Genomic DNA, 24,477 nt, shown 5'->3' on the forward strand with positions numbered 1-24,477 from the left:
TATTCATTCTGAGGAAAAAAACAGCCAGAGGATCTGCAGTAGGATATATACAGAGTGTGTATGGAACGTGGATTTATTCTTAGAGTTTTCTCCTCATGAAGACCTCAGGTGGATGTGCGCAGAAAGGAAGGAACGTGTGAGAGATATGTGGTTGTTTAACATTTTAAAAAACTTTAGAGCTGCAGTGTTATGCAAGATGTATCCTCAAAGCTAAAAATGAGTGCGTTGGCTTCCGTATGGCTGCATTGATATGTTGATAGGCAAACATGTCTGTACATGTAATGGAAATCAGGTTTTTGCGCGCGGAAAACTTTTTTTTTTTTGCGCGCATCTCCTTTTTATTTACATCCCAACATTGTTAGAACTGGGTTTGAACATCAAAGTTTTTCAAGCTTTGAAGAATTTAAAAACGGAACATTTTGAGACCAGAGGAGTGGAGCCAAGACCAAGTTTAAGAATTTAGAGATTTCTTTCATATTAATTTCAAACTGGGAGTAGTTAAACCATTACTTCGAAAACCAGCTGTCTTTGCTAATTATAGGCCAAACTCCAACCTTCCATTTATCTCAAAAATTCTTAAAAGAGTCGTTATAAAACAGCTAAGTGATTGGCTGCTGTCAGAGATTTACAGTTAACAAACAGTCAGGTGAATAATCAACACTGAGACACTTGTGTAGGTTAACGTGCTGCACGGGTGAAAAGCTCAGAGCGAATCACCACGAACTGCAGTATTCGTTTATTTTTATAGGTTACATCGTCAAGATGCAAATATAATCACATTTCCTGTTACGCAGGTCCTGATGCTGTCTGTGTGTAAGCTGTGTGTGTGTGTGTGTGTGTGTGTGTGTGTGTGTGTGTGTGTGTGTGTGTGTGTGTGTGTCACAAAGTATGTGTGTTGCAAGTCAATTTCTAAGAATAATATAATGCAAGTCAACTTCTGTGGATATGTATTTCTGTACTGGTCTCTTGTCAGTGTCACAGGGTCAGCTTCCTGTTTCTACAGAAAACTGTGTCTGGTGAAATATGTATAACATAACTTTTGAAGCATAAGCAAATAAAACAATAAAAACTCCCTAACAGCTGCAGTGGAACGGTTTATCTGAAGAATTTTAGTCAGGTTTCAGAACTCATCACAGTACAGTAACACTGTAAGTGAAGGTTACAAATGATCTTCTTGTGGTGGCCTCTGACAGTGACATCTGACTCTGACATCTCTGTGATTGTTCTCCTAGATGCTTCCCTTGGGCAGCATCATTAGAAGGCATACATTTTCACTACTATGCAGACGATACCCAACTTTATCTATCCTTGAAGCCAGATAACACACAATAATTCAGGAGACAGACACAGTCTCTGCTTTCTGGATGAGGCTTCAAATGTTCCTTTTTGATGAAACTTAGAGGTGGTACAGTGGCCTTGAATCCTACCTTAGTTATGGTGCAAGAGGCCTAGACTGCTGGGGGGCTGCCCATGATGCATTGACTCACCTTTGTTCACCCACTATGTGTTTATACACCACTGTGCATTTAATCATTAGTTATTATTAATCTCTTCCTCTCTTACACACCATATCTTTGTCTTGTCTTCCTTTACTCAACCCCCAACCAGTCGCAGCAGATGGTCCTGGTTCTGCCGGAGGTTTATTCCTGTTAAAAGGGAGTTTTTCCCTCCTATTGTCACCAAAGAGCTTGCTAATAGTGGGTCATCTGACTGTTGGGGTTTTCTCTGTATTATTGTAGGGTCTTTACCTTACAATATAAAGTACCTCGAGGCAAATTTGTTACTAATATAAATAAAATTTAACTGAACTGAACAGAACTAAATGGAAAAGCTGCAGGTGACAAGCTAACAGTAAATGGTTTGTTTAATAGCAAACATGTAGCTATAGTACTATACCAATCATCCTTAGCATTATTTGGTTTCTGTCATTTCCACTACTGGTGTATCATGTTATTGTGTCCCCAGAAACACTTCTGTTGTGTTTTGTGAGGTTGATCTTGACCTCTTAAGATCACCATACAGTACATTTCATGTATTTCAATGAGATCAGGTTGAATCTGGGAGGTTTTTCAAGCTGTCGTGACCTGTATTTTCTTATAAAATCCTTCAGCACATCTATCCATGGAGACATTTAAAGCATTATTTGCTTGGGGTTAGTATTACCAGGGGACTTTATGTAATTTAAAAATGCACCTCCTTCATCTGTGTTTGATGTTTGCACAGAATGAACAAAGTCCGTTTTACATGGATTTACTGATATTATCTCCAGATACGATGACAAATAATGACTGGAATGTGTCTGGCTGCTGGACACTATTAATGTGCTATTAATATTGAGCCTGTTGAAAGACACCAAACTGTTCCTTAAATGCTGCCAATTATGTCATCCAACTTATCATCCTCTCTTGGTGAATTTGAGCTTGCTGTGAATATAAATGGGTGTCCATGCTATGTAACAAAAGGAGCCTTATAATTTCCCTATACCAGGCTACTTTGTTGCTGTGAAAAGAAGAGGAAACAACTAGCAAAACAGATATCTCTACACTATGGAGTCACTCTAATAGGCTTGTTTTGGTGTTTCAGCCTAAGGAGGGCATTCTTAACTTTCATCCAGACCTCTCTGAATCTCATACTGAGAGTTCTAGAAAAAGGTTACCAAATACATGTTCAACATGGATATTTTTCCTCCTTAATATGTCATGGAGTAATAGAGGACTAGTTGACGTAACTGAGGTCTGAAAATGGGAACTATTTATAAAAATGGCTGTAATGCCTAAGCTACTAATTTTTCTTAAACCCCTTGAGTTAAAACTCGAAATTGGTGCTCAAATCACATCTTGATTGTGGTTTGTGGTTTACCGAGTTAAAATTCCAAAAACAGTGTAGTTCTACTAAGGTATATGTTAACAACTTGCACATATAAAACATATTCCCACAGGAGAGAATCTATTGGTAGCTGCTTCAGTTGCTCCTCTCCAAGTTGAGAGAAATCTGTCTCGGTTCCCACCCACTTCCCATCACCAGTGGTTATTTTTCCTGTTGTAGCTTGAAGTTGCCACAGTGTCAGCCACAGTCTATCTGGTCTGCGCATCTGTCATGGTACCTGGGCCTGTGACCCAGTGTTTTGAGTCAGTAGATGTCCTAGTTTTGTTTATTATGAATTCTGCGGTTGGTTAATGTTTATATAGTTTGATTCATTCCTTTGGTAGATTTAGTCTTGTTGTTATTCCTTGTATTGAATAATTCCTCCCTCAGTGTTCCCCATACTCTTGTGTCTAGTTTCCTGTGTTAGTTATTGGTGTGTCTTTGTGAAGTCAGTTTCACCCTCTCTCTCTCCGTCCCTCGCTCTAGCTTGATGTCTCTGTCCTTCAGCTCTGCCTGTCTGTCTGCCCAGTGGTCTGTCTGTCTGGTTTCTCTCGCCCTCTCTGTCCCTCGCTTTTGCTTCTTCCTAGTCTTGTCTCTGTCTCTTCTCTCTGTACCCTGTATTTAGTCAGTGTGCATCATGTTCAGCTTTGCTTTCCCTGTCTTGTCAGTTAGATTATGTACAGCCGTGTTCCCTGGGTGTTTCCTCTCTGCTCTGATTCCATATTGTTTGTGTCTCCCTCCGTCCAGTGTCGCGATCTCTGTCTTGTGTCCTGTTTGTTCAAAGCCTTCAGTGTTTGAATACATGTGTTCTTGGCAGTTTCTTCAGTAATAAAGCTATTGTTAAATTCAGTCTAGCCTGAGTCCTTCATTTGGGCCCAGTCTGCCTGCTCCACACAGCATCATATCATGACAGAAGATTGTGACGTCGTGAAAGGAAAGAGGAAAAAAACCCCTCTAGATCCAGACATGTCAACAAAGGTGAAGTGTCTGAAGATACTGATGCACAGGACATGTGAGACCTCACTCTGCTTCAGTCCTTCGCCCTGTTCATTGGGTTTCCATGTACAGTTACACAAGCTCTGTGGTGAGTAATCCCGTAACTTTTCCTAGACTCTTCCCTCCATCTGAACAATTTGAGATCAAGCCTGAGTGCTCCGTTTCCAAAGACATTATTTCTAGTGACTCTTCTGTTATAGTGTCTGCCAGTGTTTATGGAAGGTGTTTAACGACCCATCGTCATTCCAAATCAATCTTTAGTTTCAATGTTAGTAAATCTTTTGTTTCTGAGCTGTTTGATTAATGATCTTCAATTTCTGTTCCTGAAATATGCAATATTGCTGAACTAATAATGCAAGTAAACATATTCTTGAATTAGCTAATATGAAGGAGATGTTTAGTGTTTCGGTGCCGACTTGTTCTAAAACCATAACCTACTCTCAGGTGGCCTCTTTAAAGACTCCACTCACAAGTCTGCTTGTTTCTGAAATCTGTAAATCTGCAAATTCTGGTAATGATTTGGACATTTCTGTTCCCTAGAGGAGGGGTCCAAGTTTTCTATTCTGCTGTCAAGTTAACTAGCAACGAGTCCTCTGTTTCCAAACATGATTATTGTAAGCCTGTCCATTTTTCTCCAAGAGAGTAAGTGCTGTGATTTGTTTCTGAGACAGACAGTTTTAAGAGTATGTTTACTTTTGATCAACCGCATCAAGCAATTTAAATAAAAAAAAATAGTAAGTAAAATTTATTTATATAGCACATTTCACAGATAAAAATCACAAAGTGCTTTACAGTAAGATCAGACATACAAGTTAAAATTAATTAAATTAGTTAAAAGCCCGTTTGTATAAAAATGTCTTCAGCTGCTTTTTAAAGGAGTCAGTAGAGTCTAGACAGCGTAAAGACAACGGCAGAGAGTTCCACAGCCTAGGTGCCAGTGCCTGAAAAGCCCGATCCCCACGTGTTTTAAATCTAGTACGTGGGACCACCAGTAGCCTCTGACCTGAAGACCTAAGTGCTCGGGATTAAGCATTAGGTTTCAGCAGGTCAGAGATATACTGGGGAGCTTCACCATGCAGAGCTCTAAAAGTTACAACTAAAATTTTAAAATGAACCCTAAAATTTACAGGCAACCAATGAAGAGAAGCCAAAACTGGAGTAATGTGTGACCTCTTGTTTGTACCAGTTAAAAGTCTTGCCGCTGCATTCTGTACAGACTGAAGGCGATCCAGAGCTGATTTGTTAAGGGAATTTAGGGAATTTCAACCAGGTAACACTGTGACTACTTATCACAAACCTCATTCTGATTGTGTTTTTCAGTCAGCTCGGTCAGTTTCAAACAATAAACTAGCCCCCTCGGAGATTGTTTATTGTACTGCTGTGAAAGTCTTTCCAAAGACACCTTACTTTGCACTGCCTTCACCCACTGGAACTGTTTTTAGTACTTCTAAGCAAAGACTTCCGAAACTGTGTTTGCACCACATTCTGTCCTCTCCAAGACTGTCCACTTATCACAACCTGCTCCACTTAAGTTCATTCTCAAGTTACCCCTGAGCCTTCTCCTATGCCTGTTCCTGCTTCCAGGGTGGCTAGGGGTCAGCCCATCCCTGTCCCTGTTGCCAGGGCAGCTAAAGCTCCGTTGGTTCCTGCACACGTACCTGTTCCGACCGTGACCCAGCCAACTTCTGCACCTGTACCTATTCCTCGGGTAGGAGTGACTGGTACCCGGTCTGCTCCAGTACCCATTCCAGTTCCCAGGGTGAGGCCAGCGAAGACACAGTCAACCGCCGCACTTGTACCAGTTCCTTGGGTGAGGTCTCCGTGCCTTAAACAACAAAACAAAACAAAAAACCCCAAAACACTTGTAGGGTGTTGTTTATTGACCAAGTCTCAGAACATGGTTGTGGTCTGACCTGATGATGTTTGAAAAGATCCACAGTCAGATGTCAGAGGCCAGACTCAATAAATCAGACTATCACATAAATGAAGTAAATACCACAGGTAGTCAGGAATTTTAACATAGAGTAAGTTTACAAATGTCGGAACTATTTTCTTCTTCTCTAATTTTTATCTCCCAAAATGCTGTTTTCGAGTGTTCTTTTGCAGAAATTCGACTCTTGGTATACTAAAGACCCTAATTTCTCTCGAGTGCATTTGGTGTACTGTATAACATTTAAAACTTTACAAACATTTCAGGCATCTTTTGAAATACACTGCTCTCCAAGCATGTCAGCGGTTGATTACAGGGTCGGGTGCTGAGTAATCTTCTCTCACTGTACTGGTTGAACCTTTTCTGCTTTTTACATATAATATATACATTGTCCTTTTTAAAAACAAAAAACAAAACAACACTCCCTTTCTTTGCTGTTTTGCTACAGTGTGCGTATTCGTATTTACAATATGTCTTCATGAATGCATTTGCGTACAAACATAGATAGATCTATGTTTCTATCTGTGTTCGGTAGGGTTTAACTGAATTAAGATGACTGAGGCTGGTGCTCTTCCCAATCGCCCCAGATTGGGCTTTCGGAGTCAAAATCCTCCAGGGAAGCACTAATCCCTGACTGTCGGGAGCAATTTTTATTCCGTAAGCAAAGCTTTCTCGCTCTATCTCACTCTTGCTTGCTCTCTCTCTTGCTTCATTGCTCTATTTATAGCCCTCCTAAGCTGCTCTGTGTTGTACTGTTTACATTTAGAGCCCCGACTCTTTAGATTTAGAGCACCCCCGCCTCCTTTTGCTTGCGGTCTTCCCTTGGTTCTTCAGCTGAAGAAATAAAAGCAAGAAAATCTCTACTGACTAGCATTCTCCCAAAAAAGTAGGGGATGAGATGGACAGAGAGATTATGAGAAAGCGTGCTAGACAGATAGAAGTTGAGAGAGGAGAAGGAAAGACAAAGACGAGGAAGATGTGAAGTGACAAGCAGATCTGAATGTGTATTCAAGGCGGTTAGGCAAGCTGTCTGTGTTTGAGTAGACGGATTGTTATAGAAAGGAGGAAGAGGCTATGTTTTGAAGGAGAAGGGAGGCAGAGATTGTTTATGTGTTTATGGAGCGACAGGATATATAAAAAAAACGACGACAAGTGATTGCATCTTTTATGTTTTCCAGCAATTGGAGAGTTTTATAGGAATAGTTTCAACAATTTTTAAAATTCTCATTTGCTTTTGGACTAACAAAGATTGATACCAAACACTGATTACATTTGCAGGATCTGTCATGGAGTACATTAATATAGCTATCCTGTTTTTGTTCAGAGGTAACAAATATCCCATTCCCTTTGGTCTTCTAACTACCAGTGTCCAGGAACTCCCCGAAAAAATAAGGGTTCCTCCAGGTCTTTGCGGGAATCCATGTTCCTATCAAAGATACAGTCATGGTCAGAGGTTTACATAGAGCGGGACTCGAGTAGAGCCACTACTCCTCCACATTGAAAGGAGGTGGTTAGGGTGTTTCAGGCATCTGACAAGAATGTCTCTTGGGCAGCATCTGGGTAAGGTGTTCTAGGCATACCCTACCAGGATAAGGACTTGGGAAAGATCTAGAACACACTGGAGAAATTAGCTTTCTCAGCTGACTTGGAAACACCTTGGTGTCTCCCCAGAGGAGCTGGAGGACATGGCTGAGAGAGGGAGGCCTTGGTTTTTGTGCTCTGGGTGTTGATGGATGCACGGATGGATAGAATTATTGTAAACATGCATCTTTTGTTATTTTAAAAAACAAGATTAGGCAAACCTGTTTGAATTTAGGGTGTGGTGATTAGCACTGTTGCTCACAGCACAGAGGTCCTGACCTCGATTTCACCACCTGGCCGGGCCTTTCTGTGTGGGGTTTGTATGTTCTCCCCGTGTTTGGATGGGTTCTCTCCAGTTAATCTCTCTTCCTCCCACAGTCTAAAGACATGCAATTAATGGGGTTAGGTTAATTGGCAATTCTAAATAACCCATATGTGTGAGTGGCCCATGGTTGTCTGTCTATATGTGTCCAGGGTGTACCCTACCTCTTGCCCCATGGTAGTTGGGATAGGCTCCAGGCCCCCTACGACCCTGACAAGGATAAGTGGAAGAGAATGGATGTTTGAATTTTTATTTAGATTTTTCTCTAATACACACGGGATCAAAAGCATATATACAGGAGCATGCTGATGGCTACTGAAAGTGTCTGGCTGAGGTGCAACTTCATAATGATATGAATGATGATTAGACATGTGATGTTTAAATCGGACTTAGCACTACTCCTGCACAAGATAATGTCCACACAGTAATACCAAAAGATACATGTGATGGAAACAAGGAAATCAATGACGTTGATGATGATGTAGTATAAATAAAATTGAATTGACCTGAATTGAAATTAACTGAATTAAATGTCTGTTCCTGATATTTGCCTGTTCACAGATGCTGAACAAAGAATGAACTTTAATGGTCCATCTATCATAGGATTTTTTTTTTCTGTTAAACAAATATCTGTACTTTTTAATCTTACATTTTCAAAACAGGCTTGTTACTTTTGGTTCAAGGCATTTAATGGGAACCATTATGTCACGTCACTGTGGGCCTTCAAACATCAAGCCGTTTTGAGCCCAAAGAGTAACACATTAAAGACCGTCCTGTTTGAATATTAATCATCAGCAGATGTCGCATAAATAGAGTGTCGAAGTCAGGGGTTGCAGATGTGATACTTTAGCATCTAGCTAGCCCTACAGAAGATGAGCAGGCATAGATGGAGTAATAATTTTTAAGTTGCCGGTAATTTTCAATGCAGTGTATCTATCAGCTCAACAAACATCAGAAAACACACGAACTGTTTATGTGGAGTTTGTCTCACAGTGTATTGCTAACAAAAGGCCCAGCTGCTGTATTTCACAGGGAGAGAAGTGAAAGAGAGCTAACTTCACTCAGAGATGGAGAAAGATAAGAAAGAAAGACAGGAAGAAGAGAGGTGATATTTAAATGTTCAGTTGTATTTGATACACTGGGTCTGCACATGTGACATGTGATATGTTTTTTTTTATATTGTGAAACCTGCTGCAAAAGAAACTGAGGCAGACTAACGGTGTTATTTAAAGGTTGCATGAAAATACTGCAGGATAAACAAACAAAAAAAAAACAGTGTGTGACTGGTACACAGTGGCTGTGGTGCTCATGGTTTGGTTCAGAGTCGGGTTACATCAAGTTGTCAAAGGAGCTTGCAAAGAAAAGCGTCTGGACTTCTTTAAGTTGCTTGAAGACGTTTCACCTCTCATCCGAGAAGCTTCTTCGGTTCTAAGGTCAAATGGTGGAGAGTCCCAGATATAAACCTAGTGGGAGTATCCCCCCACAGAGGGACAAAGGACCCCCTGATGATCCTCTAATCGCCTGAGCCAAGGTGTGAAACTGGGTGTGGGTCCCAATCAGCCAGAGTTTCGGGTGTGTTCATTGTGAAACCTGGCCCCACCTTATCATGTGAATTCCTGAGGTCAGATGGCCCAGGATGTGAGTGGGCGTTAAGGCGTCTGGGGAGGGATCTCAAAACTTGATTATAGAGGGCAGAGAGTTGGTGTCGTAAACCCCCGCCTCTGTTCAAAGATGGTCGCTCACAGTGGACATAGATGGCTTCTTTCACTCCTCTTTCAAACCATCTGTCCTCTCTGTCCAAAATGTGAACATTGGCATCCTCGAAGGAGTGTCCTTTATCCTTAAGATGCAGATGGACTGCTGAGTCTTGTCCTGTGGAGGTGGCTCTTCTGTGTTGTCCCATGCGCTTGTGAAGTGGCTGTTTGGTCTCTCCAATGTAGAGGTCTGAGCATTCCTCGCTGCACTGTACAGCATACACCACATTGTTAAGTCTGTGTTTTGGCGTTTTGTCTTTCGGGTGAACCAGTTTCTGTCTGAGCGTGTTGCTGGGTCTGAAATGCACCGGGATGTCGTGCTTGGAGAAAACTCTCCTGAGTTTTTCTGATACACCGGCTACACAGGGGATGACAATGTTGTTACGTCTGTCCGTCTTATCCTCCCTTGCTGGTGTCTGGTCTTCTTTTCTGTGCCTCTTTGCTGACTTTAAGAACGCCCATTTAGGATAGCCGCACGTTTTGAGTGCTTCCTTTACATGTGTGTGTTCCTTCTTTTTTCCTTCAGGCTTAGAGGGAACATGTTCTGCCCGGTGGTGTAGGGTCCTAATCACTCCAAGTTTGTGTTCCAAAGGGTGATGGGAGTCAAAGAGGAGGTACTGGTCCGTGTGTGTGGGCTTCCGGTAAACTTCGATGTTGAGTTTGCCATTCTCTTCAATGTGCACAGCGCAGTCCAGGAAAGGCAAACAGTTGTCCTTTGTGTCTTCCCTGGTGAACCTGATGTTTTTATCCACAGCGTTAATGTGCGCAGTGAAGGATTCCACTTCTTGTGTCTTGATTTTGACCCAGGGTTTGAGATCCCTTCCCAGACGCCTTAACGCCCACTCACATCCTGGGCCATCTGATCTCAGGAATTCGCATGATAAGGTGGGGCCAGGTTTCACAATGAACACACCCGCAACTCTGGCTGATTGGGACCCACACCCAGTTTCACACCTTGGCTCAGGCGATTAGAGGATCATCAGGGGGTCCTTGTGTCCCTCTGTGGGGGGTCACTCCCACTAGGTTTATATCTGGGACTCTCCACCATTTGACCTTAGAACTGAAGAAGCTTCTCGGATGAGAGGTGAAACGTCTTCAAGTAACTTAAAGAAGTCCAGACGCTTTTCTTTGCAAGCTCCTTTGACTACGATGACCTGGATGACTGAGAACCTTCACAGACACGTTACATCAAGTTACATTCACTGAATTCCACCTTCTTACCAGCTGTATACTGTCTAGTATGAAGACACCATAAACAGTGTACTGCCAATGTAAAGGATGGAAATCAGCCAGGAAAACTCATGAAACATCTGCTGACATCTGGTTGAATTCAGTTGTGTACATCCACAGAGAGCAGCAGGTCAGCTGATCACACCATGTGTGAAAATCTACTGAGCTCTCAATAGAAAATATTCCCACACTGAACCATTACATGTGATTTAAGTGTCCCCCACCTGCTGAATCCGACTTTAACCTCTTCCCTACTCATTTTCCTGTTTAGAGGCAATGTCACCCTCTACAATGTAGGCAACAGAAAATAGAGCTATCTATAAAAATGTCCTTCTTTTTCTGACCACCTGTTTGAGCACTAAGGGTTTAGTCAGTGGCCTTTAAACCTCACCCACACACCAGTTAGCGACTGGTTGACAAAACCTCCCTCAAAACAATAGGTTCACCTACTGGTCTTTTAAGGACTTTCAAGCACATTGGATGATAATTCTGAAGATTAACTCTAGATGTATCAATTTGAGTTAATCTCAAATGTTTGATAATTCTTGTCATTGGAAGCCTTCAAATAATACTTTTCCCCCGTTCTAGCAATTTTACTGTTACCTTGTGAAAAAATATGTGCATTAAAAAAACAAATATAAAATTATGACATATATTTGACATATGTTTAGTCTAGGTAGGAATTTAACCACCAGACATTTTACATAAAACTTATATACATTTCTCATTGAAATTTGGGTTATTCTAAAAAAAGACCCTAAACATGTATTTTGCACTGTTGCACAAGAAACACTTCCTTTATCGGTTGTGATCTACTGGATGAGAGTGGCTATGTTCAATATTTTTTGTTGTTGTGGTCAACAAACCCCACAAAAACACCAAAATGACAAATGTGTACACTGACCTCCCAAATCTGTCTATATGGCTCTGAGCTGATAGCTTTAGTTCTTTATAAAGCTCTACTCAGACAGTCAAACACCAATTTGTGGAATATGAGCAGAGTAATCAACATTCATACTCTATTAAAGTATCTGGGGCAGCAAGATTGTACATGTGAGACTAACTTAAATACGCTTCAGTGTGTGGTCACTGAAATAAAGGGAACCAGTGCAATAAGTAGCGCTTCAATGTATTTTTTATATTCCCCTGTGACACAAAGCACTGAGATCATCAGGCTTTAGTTGTTGTTAGAATTTCTTTGATGCTCTTGGTCTCTCCCTGAAATTTGCTAACAATAAAATAAACATAGTATATATTTAGATACATTACTGCCAAAAAATACTTCCCTAAGGACATCCAGATTGAATGCAAAGGCTTCTGGAGCCTTTGCATTCAATCTTGTGGAGGTCAGCTTGCCCCCCACAGCTAAGAAGTAGCAGTTTAAGGCAGCAGCTAACATTTAGCTCATTATGTAAATGCTAATCATCAGTTGTAGCACCGACCCCAGGGCTTTAGAGATGCTCAGACACAAATAAGGCTGGCAAACAACACGCTGCATTAACAATTCTCGTGCACAAACAAACTGATTTATGGATTGCAAGGATTCGCTGTGCTAATCTGTCAGTTTTGTTCCCCACACACAGAAAAGCAGCGGTGATGTAAACCAGTTATGTCATTTAATATGATGGAGCAGCCTCGTCCTCTGTGCATTTTACACTCAGCTGAGGCACGCTTCCACTTGTGTTTCTTGCCCAGTGTCAATAACGTAATCAGATGTGGTGCTCGCAGCTGCTCTACCTGTGAGGTTGTAAGTGTGTGTGTGTCTGTTCAGAGAACAGGCAAAAGGACATGATGCAGTATTTGGGCATGGAAATGGCTCTGTTAGCTCCAGTGCGATAGACTTGAGTGAAGCTGCTTTTCTGTGAAGACGTTGTGCTCACATTAGCTAAACTGTTTGAGAACTGCAGAGGTGAGGATATAATTTTGTCTTTGCAAGAGGTTTTAAATTAAATATTTTTATGTAGCGTTTTGTAAAACAGAGCGAGAAAACATAAATACAGCCAGCATGAAAAGCTAAAATAGATCTGCAGTTACTTTAGTAGCCACTTTAGTCGACACCGGCTGCCAAAGTGAGTGAGTCCTTGCAGACTCACATATTAAAATGAAGTGGAAAGTCGTTTCAGTTACACGTGAAAATTTGTTTGTTGCTTGACCTAAACTGGTTCTCATGAGCATGTTTGTTTTGTTGGAAAGATTTTAATGTGATTGTCTGAAGAACAATATCAGAATAAGAATCATCTTTATTTGGCCAAGTTTCTGTAAACAAACAAGGAATTTCACCTTGTGCATGCAAAAAAAAACCAATCCAAAAAAAAAAAGAAAATAAATAAAAGTAAGAAAAAATAAGTTACAGAAAGTCTTAAGATACTATTCAAACTTTAAGTGCAAAACTGAGTAGTCAATGTACATATGGGCATTTGACCTGAATGATAACAGTGGGTTGTTTTCATTTTGGTAGATGTGTGTGTCTGTGTGTTGCACCATTATCAACAAGCTTGCTAGTCTTAGCTGGTGTCCCCACATTCTTGTCCATATATGGTCACGTCTGACTCTAAAAACCAACACAGCGCCAACCAAAATGCAAACATTAAGGCTCAAAATTGAGTTCCAGAAGCAGTGCATGACATCATGAGGTCCATGTCCATCTTTTAAATACAGTCTTTGTAGAAAAACAGATTTTAAATAAGTCATGGACTGGCTGACTTCTAAGCTAACTCTTGTGGTCTGATGACCACAAATGTACTAATACATTGTACATAAATTAAATCTGGTGGTTGCAAGCCTAAAATGTGTCAGCACAGGTTAAATGTATTAAAGGTTAAATGTCTCAGCACCTCTTTACAGCAGCAGTGTATCCGAGGCTCCACAGTTCTACTCAGCTGCCTGTGTAGCACGCACTCATTAGTTCCTCCTCTGCCAGCTGAGAGCTCTGATCTGCAATCATTGATTGGAATCAATAATTCACACCGCCGCTTTAATATTTGATGTATGGAGCTATAATCTGCTGGGGATAAGTGTCAGCGTTAAGTGTGAAACACATAGCTCCTGGTGATAATGAGTATTTGTGATTATGTCCCTCGCTCTCTCTCCTCCAGTGCGAGTGGTTTCAGAGTGGCACCGAGGCACTGCTGAATATTTGATGTGTCAGGCTGATTGTGAAGTTGACCCCAGATCACGGTCAACGCGAGTTTCTCCAGCTCCTGCATTGATCCGACTGTCCACCCGCCACTCCCTCAACCAAAAAGACAATTAAACTGTTGAACTGCACTCTCTGAACAGTAACAGCAAAAAATACTTTCAACTCATGTAAAGATCAGGACTGTAAAATTTGAACTACTATTGCAGTCATTACAGCTTTATTAATTCTGAGCAGTTTTGGGGGAGAACTTTTCCACGTGCACCTCTGGATGTCAGGGTTCCTGGGTCGTTGACCCAGTGTTTTCAGTTTTGTCAGGTTCGGTTTATTTCCCACATTCATGTTTTTCACTTCTTGTTTTCTGTGCGAGCCTATCGTCTATGTATTGTGTTCCAGTTATTTCCATGTATCATTAGTCAGACTAAGTTCAGCTGTGTACTCACCGGTTTCTAATCACTCATCATCCAGTGTGTATTTAAGTCCTCAGTTTCCATCAGTTCATTGTCGTGTCATTGATGTTGATGTTGTCTTTTTCGCATGTGTGTTCAGTCATCCAGTCAGTCGTTTCAGTTCATGTTCAGTTCATCCAGCCTACAGTAAAACACCATTATCCTGCACCGTGAGTCCAGCGTTTGGGTCATCTCTTCCTCGCCCGCACACAACAGCCTGACACTGGACAGCTTCCAGAACTTGTGGAAGATCAGTTTAGACCACCACTGGACTTCACCCTGGATATCGAACTTTTTCTGGGAGAAAACATCAACTTTGATGCAAACTGACCACAGCTTCATGTTGGACATCTTCACTGCTGATGAGAGCTGGGTTTGAACATAACACATAACAGTTTGGGTCATTTAGGAAATAACCTCAACTGAGATGTGTGATGTTGTACACTAAAAGTACGCTGAAAATATGTTTTGTTTTGTTTCGTTTTGTGGTTTGTAGTTATAGAAATAAATAGAATATTTGCTTTAGCTCTGTGTGACTTTGTGTTCTTCTCTAAAATTTAATTCAAATCAAATTTCATAGGGTGGCCCTGAGGTCCCCTTCAAGACCTTCAAGGTCATGACATGGTAAATGGACTGGTTCTTATATACTGTAGCACTTTTCTACTCGAGCACTTTATACAACATGCCTTATACTCACCCAAGCACTTCTTTCTCTAAATGTTTTCTATCTAACATTCACATTCCAATGAATTCATTTTGAGCAACTTGGGGTTCAGCATTTGTCAAAGTTACTTTGACAGCTGGGGATCAAACCACCAACCTTGTTCTTAGTAGATGACCTGCTCTACCTGAGCCAAAGACACTGCATCATGCCTTTTATTCCTTTTTAAGTATTAAAACCCCCCCAGCTGACTAAAAGATTGGACATAAGGACATAATATTTTCTGTTATTTCTACATGTTAAGATTTCCCCAAATTAATTTTAAAACCAGAGGCGACCACACTTTTGAGCTCCTAAATGTTGGAACAGCCTTCCACAGCTAGTCAGGCTGACTGAGCTTGTGATTTATTTTGAACGACTGCTGAAAAAACATTTCTATTGGAGGTTGGCTTTTCTATAATATTTCTTGCATAGTTTTTGTCTGCATGCTAGAACATGTATACTTACCTTCAGTGTGTAGTTTTTATTCAAACTGTGAAGCACTTTGTAACTGTGTATTGTAAGTGGTACTATACAAATAAAGCATTAGTTTAGTTTATATTAACATCCTTCAAGTTCTCCTTACACTGCAACAAAAGTAGTTGCTTAGGTTTCTGTTGTAAATCTGCAAATATTAAGTCATTAAGAGCCACTGGGACAAAGAGGATAATAATCTGAACGGCTGAAATCAGATTCCAGAAACATACTTCACCTTCCTCCGAGCGGTCTCTGTTTGTTGTTCTGTCTGTATACAGGAGATTCTGACCCATACAGCTCCTATAGTCCACAGAAAATGACAATTAACTTGTCTAATGTCTTACTGATACCACCATGGGTAAATTTGTGTCAGTTTGCCTCTTCGCATAGATTTTGCAATAATGCTGCATGAAAACTTTGCTTTGTATTTGGTGCGAAAACACTGTACAGTAATACAGCATGATTTATTAATCTGCTTCTTCTTTATGCTTCTGTTTTTGTTTGTATTAGGAGGAAGAAATCATTACTTGGTAACAGGTTAAACACTCAACGAGTCAACGTGTTTGAAAGGAGAGAACCTACAGCGAGCTCTTGGTGACATGCCTGCTTCAACTGTTGTTTCTGTTCGTATTTTCCCATGTCTCCTCTCTGGGATTCATCCTAAGCATTCAGCTCTGATACAGTGGGCTTCTGCATTAACAAACAGCAGAAAATGCCCTCATACATGGCGAGTATTGGGGATTTTATGCAGATTTTGGAATGCAGATACTGTGTTACAAGTCTGGATAGTCAAATAGAACAGGATGTCTTTCCTGCTAAGGGAGAGGGGGAGCCACATGAAGTGAGTATGCATCCTGCTGTGCTCTGTGTGATTGAGACAATTGTGCTGTTTCACAAGCTTCACTGAAAATAGGAGTGTGAGCAAAATCCATTTACCTTCTACTTGAGAGAAATCCTGCAGCGTATTCCACCAGGATGACCTTAATCCTACTTTGGAGTCCGCTGCGGTTTCACATGCACCTAAAAGCAATAGCATGGAAGAAAGTCATTAGGCCGCTGACGGCTACTCCACAGGGAATTATTATTGCCATCATCTGCCATATGGTGAAGCATTATTTAGTCACCGGGCCTCGGAGGTGTCAGGACAACTGAAAACCTTACTTGTCTTTCTAAACAGCAGTTGTTGATTTCTTTTTATGGGTGGCGAGGAACAGTTAGTCTGTTTAATCTTTTAACACCTTCAGTATCAGATTGAAGTGGGTTTGTGTGTGTGTGTGTGTGTGTGTGTGTGTGTGTGTGTGTGTGTGTGTGTGTGTGTGTGTGTGTGTGTGTGTGTGTAGCTTGACAGGGAGATTTTAGCATTCACTTGGATTCACGAGGAGATGTATCCATCCGGGATCACATTCATGTTTTAATCTTGTTCATGTAAAAATTCCCTCACAAGCACTTGGAGGGGAAATTCAGAAAAAACCCCACTGACACTCTGGCAGGCTTTTTTTAAACTTTCAAAAACGCAACTGGTGCCATATGAAAGACTTCTGAAACTGTATGTGTTTGCACTAGTGTGTGTGTGTGTGTGTGCGTGCGTGTGCAGGAGTGTGTGTATTTAAATGATAGTTGCATTGGAAATGTTTTTCTGCTTCCCTCCGACGTCTCTTGCTGAGGGAGATGAGAGGAGCTGACACACAGAATTAAAAATATCTCTCAATAACACTCCCACACACACACTGTAGCCCAAGAGACCACACACGCACACACACACTTTTACAATCGTACACACACACATACACTCTCTAACACACAGCCTACTGCTGAAGACTCTTTTTTGTGTCTCTCTCATCTATTTCATTTCCTCTCTTGTGCATATGGATGCATACGTACAATCTGCTGGCTTGAAAAAGACATTAAAGCAACAAGATTGAAGTGTCAATGAGATCTTTAGATGCTTTTTTATTACAATTTAAGTAGGTTCCTATTATGTAAAGATGGAAGAATAAAATCACTTAGGATTGCAGGGAGATTATGCGGATGATGGTGCTCACAAGGTCCTTCATTGGTTGTATAAATGCCAGCATTTATGTATGAGAGCAGGCTTCTGTGTTCGTCTATTTCTGTCTAGCACATGAGAAGCACGGAGTTAATTGTATTTGTATGAATGGCAGCTAGCAGGTTTTTATTCATGAATGCAAACAATGCTGAAGCAGCAGCAGCACCCACCTCAGCCCTGGTGAAGAGCTCCTATTCATGAATTTACTTAAGAGACGCTTTATCTGTCCCTGTGTCTCCCTGCCAACTGGCTCCAATCGCACACACACAGACAGACATCGGGGCCTTCACCTGGCTGTGATTACCAGAGCAGCAGGCAGCAATCTCTGCCTCACCTGGTTTGAGGCGATGCTGGGTTTGCTCTGACATTTTCAAAGTTAATATCAAATTTATGGATTTACCTTTAGAAGCATAGCTTCCCCTGCATGCCTACATCTTCCAACACCACCTGTGTGCTTTTGTGTTTCCTTTTTCTTTTTTTTTGCGGCGGTCAGCCTCAAGTTTTGAGTAGTTCGGTCACTACCGAAGCTTCCTTCTCACCGCACGTACTTCATGTCACATCCTCAATTTCGAGAAATGTCAACAAGCACAATGAGCCAGCAGGGCAGGGCACTGTGGCACCCCTGTGCAGATGGATACGGACACAAACACATCGGCTGCACTCATCAGCTCAAACTACCTGAAAGAACATCAGACAGGAAAAGAGGAGGGGGGGGGGGGGGGGGGAGACAGCAACACACGGGAGGCAAAAGAATTGGGAGAGGGAGCCAGGGTGTCAGATTGGGAAACACCTCAGCAGCATATCAGTCACAACTGCTAGCCTCACTGCCTCTGTTGCCATGACAACAGAGGACTGTCAGGCATCCTGGAGGGAGGGATGGTCCAAAAAATCTGCAGCTGTCACTTACTTCAGGAGAGAGGAGAAATGGAGCCAGTGTATGTGCTGCCTGACTGCGGTATCACTTCATTTCAACGGAGGAGATGCTAAACAGGAAAGATGAGACGCTTTCAATGAGCCAGTTGAGATGTGACGATAGAAAATAATTCTGCATTTTCTGCTCCAAAACAACTTAAAACAGATCCAAAGCTTGGACTGGTTAAATAATATAACACAACATAGAAAGGGGGTGTATCTCAGAGTGTTTTATTGCAGAGTAGGCTACATAAAGAATGAATGTGGCCACAGTGACATCACTTATTGCTTTTAGGGTCTGTCTTTAGAAGCGTTGGCTTTAGCATTGTAGTTGCTGCTATGTTGATTTCTTGGAGACAGAAGTCACCATAATGGCAGATGGTGGAGTGCTAAGCTAACAGCTAATGCTACCAAGCTTGGTTAGCTAGCTACAACCACAGGATGTACCAGCTAAGGGGGGGGGACAAAATCACTTTTTGCACTTATCTGGAGTCATGTTGAACATTTTAACATGAGCTTCTATAGGGACTGACTTGCTTTTTGTTCTACTTCTGATTCTGTTCTGCATAGGCCTGAACCCCCTCAGCCAGACCATTAACAACACTGTCTATGATAACCAACTACAGAATGTAGCAAACATCAGAACTAAAGGGACTGCACTACAACAAGGTTGCAGACATTAAGGATCCCTACAAGTAACCTGGAATCCCACAGGCAAATGGAAACATGAAGAGGCTGGTAGGAGAGCCGCAACCACCAAATAGCTGCAGAGTGACAGGAATGTCCTGAGGAGTCAGCAGAACAAGATCCGGGCACGGCAGGGTCATCGGATACCCTGTTGGGATAATCAGTTGTCCAAAGGAGGAGACAGAAGCCACTGACATCAAGACAAGAGAAACAGGAAAGCTCCCGATAAACGGTTTCACCTCAAGTCCAAAACCCTGAGAACAGAAGGAAGGACGCAAAAGAGTAGAGGACTATGGCCATCGGGACTATGGCAGAGCCATTGCAGGGGGGGCGCGGTATGAAAAGAAAAAAAAAAGAATGCTTGGACACTGATAGCATAGTGGACAAGTTTTTGACGGGGCTCCCAGCAAAGCAGGAGATGAAGCATCGCCAAATATGTTTCCAAACCAACTTCCTTCCAAGCCAAAGACTAGAAAATTTGGTGACGCATATCTTCCCTTTGGCTTCACCTGCACAAATGCCAAGGTAGGTCTCCCCTGCAGAATTGGTTTTCCCTGCGTCGGGAGTATGTGCTGGGCTCTCCAAATCACAGGGAACATTTTTCTTGTAAAACAAAGAGGGGCCTAGCAAAAAAAAAGTTTGTGAACCACTGGTATACAGGAACATCTTTGCCGAGTATGGAAGCCCTGAGATCAAAATAGGATATGCCCCACGGGGTGGTTAAGAATGAACAAGATAAAGACTGCCAGCAGGACACGTTGGGAATTCTATTTCATGCAATGATGGCATAGGGAGGACAACATTGTTTTTATCAATAACTGGGAACTGTTTGCCCACCCCCAGTAATTTTCCCTTAGTTTTTATGATTAGGAATTCTGACTCTTACTGTCAATCACTTTGTGAATAAATAAACATGAATAAACAAACAAACAATACACTCAATAGAAAAGAATAAAGTGGGTTTCAGACACTTGAGCTGTGAGTAAAATAGCTTCGCTATCTGTAGGTTATCTGCAATATTTAGTGTCCCTGGTCAAGATTCACCTTTATACTGTTTTTCTAAAAGCACCTGTCATGACTGATTTCCCATATGTTGCAACTCATTCCCTCATCTTGAGGTTGTTGAGAGCAGAAAAGGACGTCAGCTATATTGCATCCTAGCAGGGACTGAAGAATCAAGAGCAGTGTGTTTTCACTCTGTTGGCTGGCCCACTAGACATAATCTTCCTATTCTCGCCTTAGAATACAGTCAGATTGTCACTATTGATCTCAACACCGCAGTCTATTGATTACAGGCATGCTGGACGATAGTGGATATTGACCATGTAGTAATTGACTGTGTGCATGTAGAGACTTTTTGTTAAGGGAGCCCAAAGTGCTTCACATTGACTTCTTCATTGATGAGCCAGTTGGCTGACTTCTCCAGAGATCTTAGCAATCTAAAGCACACGTTCAACAGCAAACAAGGTCATCAGTGAGGGCACCAAAACACCTGCATTTGTCCTCCGAAGATATGTATGTGCACTCAACAGCAGCTTTTTTTAGATTTTTAAAGCTTGTTATTTTTGGCTTTGTCTGATCTCACAGTTGCTGAGAAGATGCTTCACACTGCTGAGGAGGTTTATGTATTATTCCAGGGCAGCCACATACAGAGTTATGTTTCTTTTGCTTAGGCTATTTCTGAAGGACGAATGTAACCCTGATATGATATAGCCTCTAGCCCAGCTTTTACCAGTGTTTCATTTGGAAATGTATGCACATAAGATTAGTTAGAAGATTGTATGATAACAGCCTCAAGGCCTGATTCACTACTATACTAAAAGGAAGGTGCGAACCGAGAAAAAATTAAATGTGAGAATTGAAACTGTATATATATATATAATTTTATTTTTTTTAATTATTTTTTGGGGTTTTTTATATATTTTGGGGTTTTTTGGGGTTGTTTTTTTTTATTCTTGCATGTGGTAAACCCCCATCTTTACTCACAACCGTAACATTAAAAGAAGGAATGGCGTGGAATGACATCACTGGTGCTGTCTTGTGGTGTCTGGCACTGGAACTTTGGTGGTGGATCATTTAGATCCTGTGGATTGTCAGGTGGAACCTTTATTGATCAAGCTTGTTCTGGCACATACATGAATGCTCAGTGGGAACGTGCTCCAAAAGGAATCAATAACTTTAACATTCTTGTGAAGATCAGGTCAGTGACTCAAATTAGTGGATGTGCAGCCTAGCAGAAGACTACAAGCCACATGTCAGTCAACAAGGTCATGAACCTATTCCATCTTAACAGGATCCAGATGGCTCACCTGTTGTTTTAAAGTAAAAAATGTTTATGAGGGTCACTGCTCTTTCCAGACTTTCACATTGTCTCTGTTGTGCATGTGTATTAACGTGACACATATAATATACACATCACCAACACGCGCGCACATGTTTATGTTTCATAGCAAACCTTCGCCAAAGACTCCTGCTGAGCCATCTGCATATTTCACACCAAATTCAAATATTTCTCCCCTTTGATATGTAATTTCCAGCCCCTGCATGGCTTCATTTTTCCTGCTGTTAATCTTTGAGTTTTATATATTTACATATTCTTTTTTTAGCTGTATTACTTTCACTAATTCAGGCCATTATTTTTTTCAAAATGGATCTGACAGCATGGAAACTAACAACAAGAACAGCTCAAAGCATATAAAATCTTTATATTTGATCTCTGTTTGGATATATGGACATTTTTAGGTGTCATAGAGATCTGGGTTCTTATATTTTTATACATTTACATGTATTTTTTATATTTTTAAGCAAAATATGTCCTGTCAGAGTGTTTCCGATTCAGCAGATGCTGCCACTTTTCAGGCCTTTTAGCCTTTTACTCCATTTTATCATAAATTAATACACAGTTATTCCACAGTAAATGGCGTTTTACTTCAGAGCTGTGCCTTCTGACTTGGAGGGAAAGCCCCCTTACAAGCTGTCCTGTCTGTACAAGTCTTGAAAAAACATTTACTTAAGCACTAATTGCACATTCCACCCCATTACAACTTGGCAGGATACTTTATGACATAGTCCACCGCCTATTAGTGTGTAATGACAACGTAAGAAGTAGCGATTTTGATACTCTATAATACAGCCCACATTCTTATTAGTAATGTACAATTATATTGTCAGAAGAAGAGGTCAGGGAACTTTAAGAATACTGCGTAATTACATAGTAATTATACACGAAAGCCATCATTGCTTAACAAAATGCTTACACTATGGCCTGTGTTTCTTTTCTTTTCAAATCCACGCTACTTCTTACTTCAAACAAACAAACAAACAAACAAACAAACAAACAAACAAACAAACAAACAAACAAACAAACAAACAAACAAACAAACAAACAAACATAAAATACAGGCGTTAGAATTTGTTTTTCCTTTCCTTTAAAACTGCCCATTACTCTCCTAGTTCTACTTTAACTTCATTCTAAGCATTAACATGAACCAGAAAGGTACATTTAGAATAATTCCGCGTTAAATGTTGGCGAGCTGTACAATAACTGTATTGAGTGATGAGTGTTATGAAGCGCTACCTGTTGTTTTTGCATTGTGTTTGTTTAGCGATAATGATACGCTTGTTGTACCACGATCCCACCTATTATTGTGGACAAGAGCTTCGAAACTTGAAGTGCAAACTCAGACTCAAATTAAATTACCTACAGCGCAATGCACTAAGATGCGAATAAATATTTACGTTTCTGCAAAAATGCGCCACATTTAGATTTTAATTCGGGCTATTATCACTCTGCGGAATTACCACCTTGTCTGCCTAAGCATCATTTTCTGTTAATTATCTGTGTAAAACTGGCGCTTGACTGCAATAAAACACACGAGGTGTGGAGCTGCGGGAAAGACCAAATTGTTGCTATATTGGAACATCCACGGGTGCAGCTGATCTATTTATAGCTGGGAACTACATCAGCTATGACTGCAGACACTGCGAGGGGAAATCACCAGCGCTGTTTCTGCCGCTGTCTTCTCACTCAGCCGCTGACATTTCACCGAAGTGAATGAAAAGCAGGAGAAGATCGCGGTGCAGAATGTAATGTTTACTCCGTGTCTCACATGGGGAAAGTGCACGCGGGGGAAAAGGATGATTAAATTGTTTTGTTTTGTTTTGTGCGTGTGTGCGTGCGTGTGTGTGTATTGAATGATGTCCACTGAACCTCGTGGTAATGTGTTTTGATTATCACCACGAGCGTGACCCAACCGCTGAGCCCCGCTGAAGCGCAGGATTGCTGGTTACCCTGTGTGAAACGAGGCAGGTGGTCTGAGAGAGAGAGAGCGCGACAGAGTGAGAGAGAGAGAGAGAGAGAGAGGGGGGGGGGGGGGGGGGGGCGTGCGGCACACACCAGTCGGGCTACTCGGCAGATCAACAATCGTCAACCTGTGGATAGAGCGCACTGCGCCCTGCTGTATCCTCCACTGCCACCCTCTTCCTTGTGGCGCCGACCCCGAACCTCGGACATCCGGGACGCACGAACCGGGAGATGGTGCCGGTTCGATTCCCTAAAAGTTGAGCGGCTCGTGCGCCATCCCCGCTTCATGAATGGCCGGAACATGGAGGATATGCCATTCGAAAGAGTCAAGACGCGGCGGAGGAAGGGTCACTGTCCGGCCGGTGCACCCTTGGGTGCCATCGCCTGCGAGGACGAGTTCAACAGCCAGGAGCTGGAGGCTCTCTTCCAGAACTACAACCTGAAACTGGAGCAGACCGCCACCCTCAAAGCGCTGGCTGTGCTCATCGTGGCCGCGTCGTCGCTGTCCCTCGTAGAGCTGCTGTCCAGCCCGCGTCTCACCTTGTCCAAGGGCTCCAGCCCGGTGCACTGCGTGGTGTTCCTGTCGCTGTTCATCGTCACCAATGTCAAGTACCTGCAGGTGACGCAGCTGCAGCAGATAGCGAAGCTGGCCCTGCTGTTCAGCTTCACCTTCGCGCTGCTCTGTTGCCCGTTCCCGCTGGCTTTGGGCACGTCGGAGCTGGTGAATGCCGCTGCCCCTGAGCAAGGCGTGTGGCAGCTCATGCTAGTCACTCTCGTGGCTTACGTGCTGCTGCCGGTGCGGACCCTGCTGGCCGTGCTGTTCGGGGTGATGCTGGCGGCATCCCACTTCATCGTCATTGCCACGTCGGTGACGGGGAGGAAGCAGAGGCTATGGAGACCAGTAAGTGCTGCATCCGCACCCGATCAGTCACCCATCCAAGTCGGTTGCTTAACAGTGTCTTCACTTAAGCAATGGCCGTATGCAGGTGGCGAGTTTGAGTTCCAACAACTTCTGTCCAAGTGTGCTTAAGCAGCTCGCTCCTGTGCTGCGTGGGAAGCTCCTAGTTGGACTGCGAAGTAACCGCATG

The 24,477-nt window shown here is 42.1% G+C and overlaps 1 protein-coding gene across 1 annotated transcript in view; it reads left to right on the plus strand.

Moving 5' to 3' along the window:
- The first annotated feature begins 23,491 nt into the window (after positions 1–23,491).
- The window catches only part of LOC146649428 (adenylate cyclase type 1-like), a 74,231-nt gene continuing 73,245 nt past the window's right edge, over positions 23,492–24,477 (plus strand). Inside the window, exon 1 of the mRNA XM_085387230.1 lies at positions 23,492–24,290. Within this exon, the coding sequence (XP_085243356.1) occupies positions 23,676–24,290 (615 nt within the window). The 5' untranslated portion in view covers positions 23,492–23,675. The remainder of the gene's footprint in view (positions 24,291–24,477) is intronic.

The sequence above is a fragment of the Rhamphochromis longiceps genome, linkage group LG17 (assembly GCF_057381845.1).
Source record: "Rhamphochromis longiceps isolate RC_006_pf linkage group LG17, R_longiceps_female_GT1.1, whole genome shotgun sequence".
In the NCBI taxonomy this organism is placed as follows: domain Eukaryota; kingdom Metazoa; phylum Chordata; class Actinopteri; order Cichliformes; family Cichlidae; genus Rhamphochromis; species Rhamphochromis longiceps.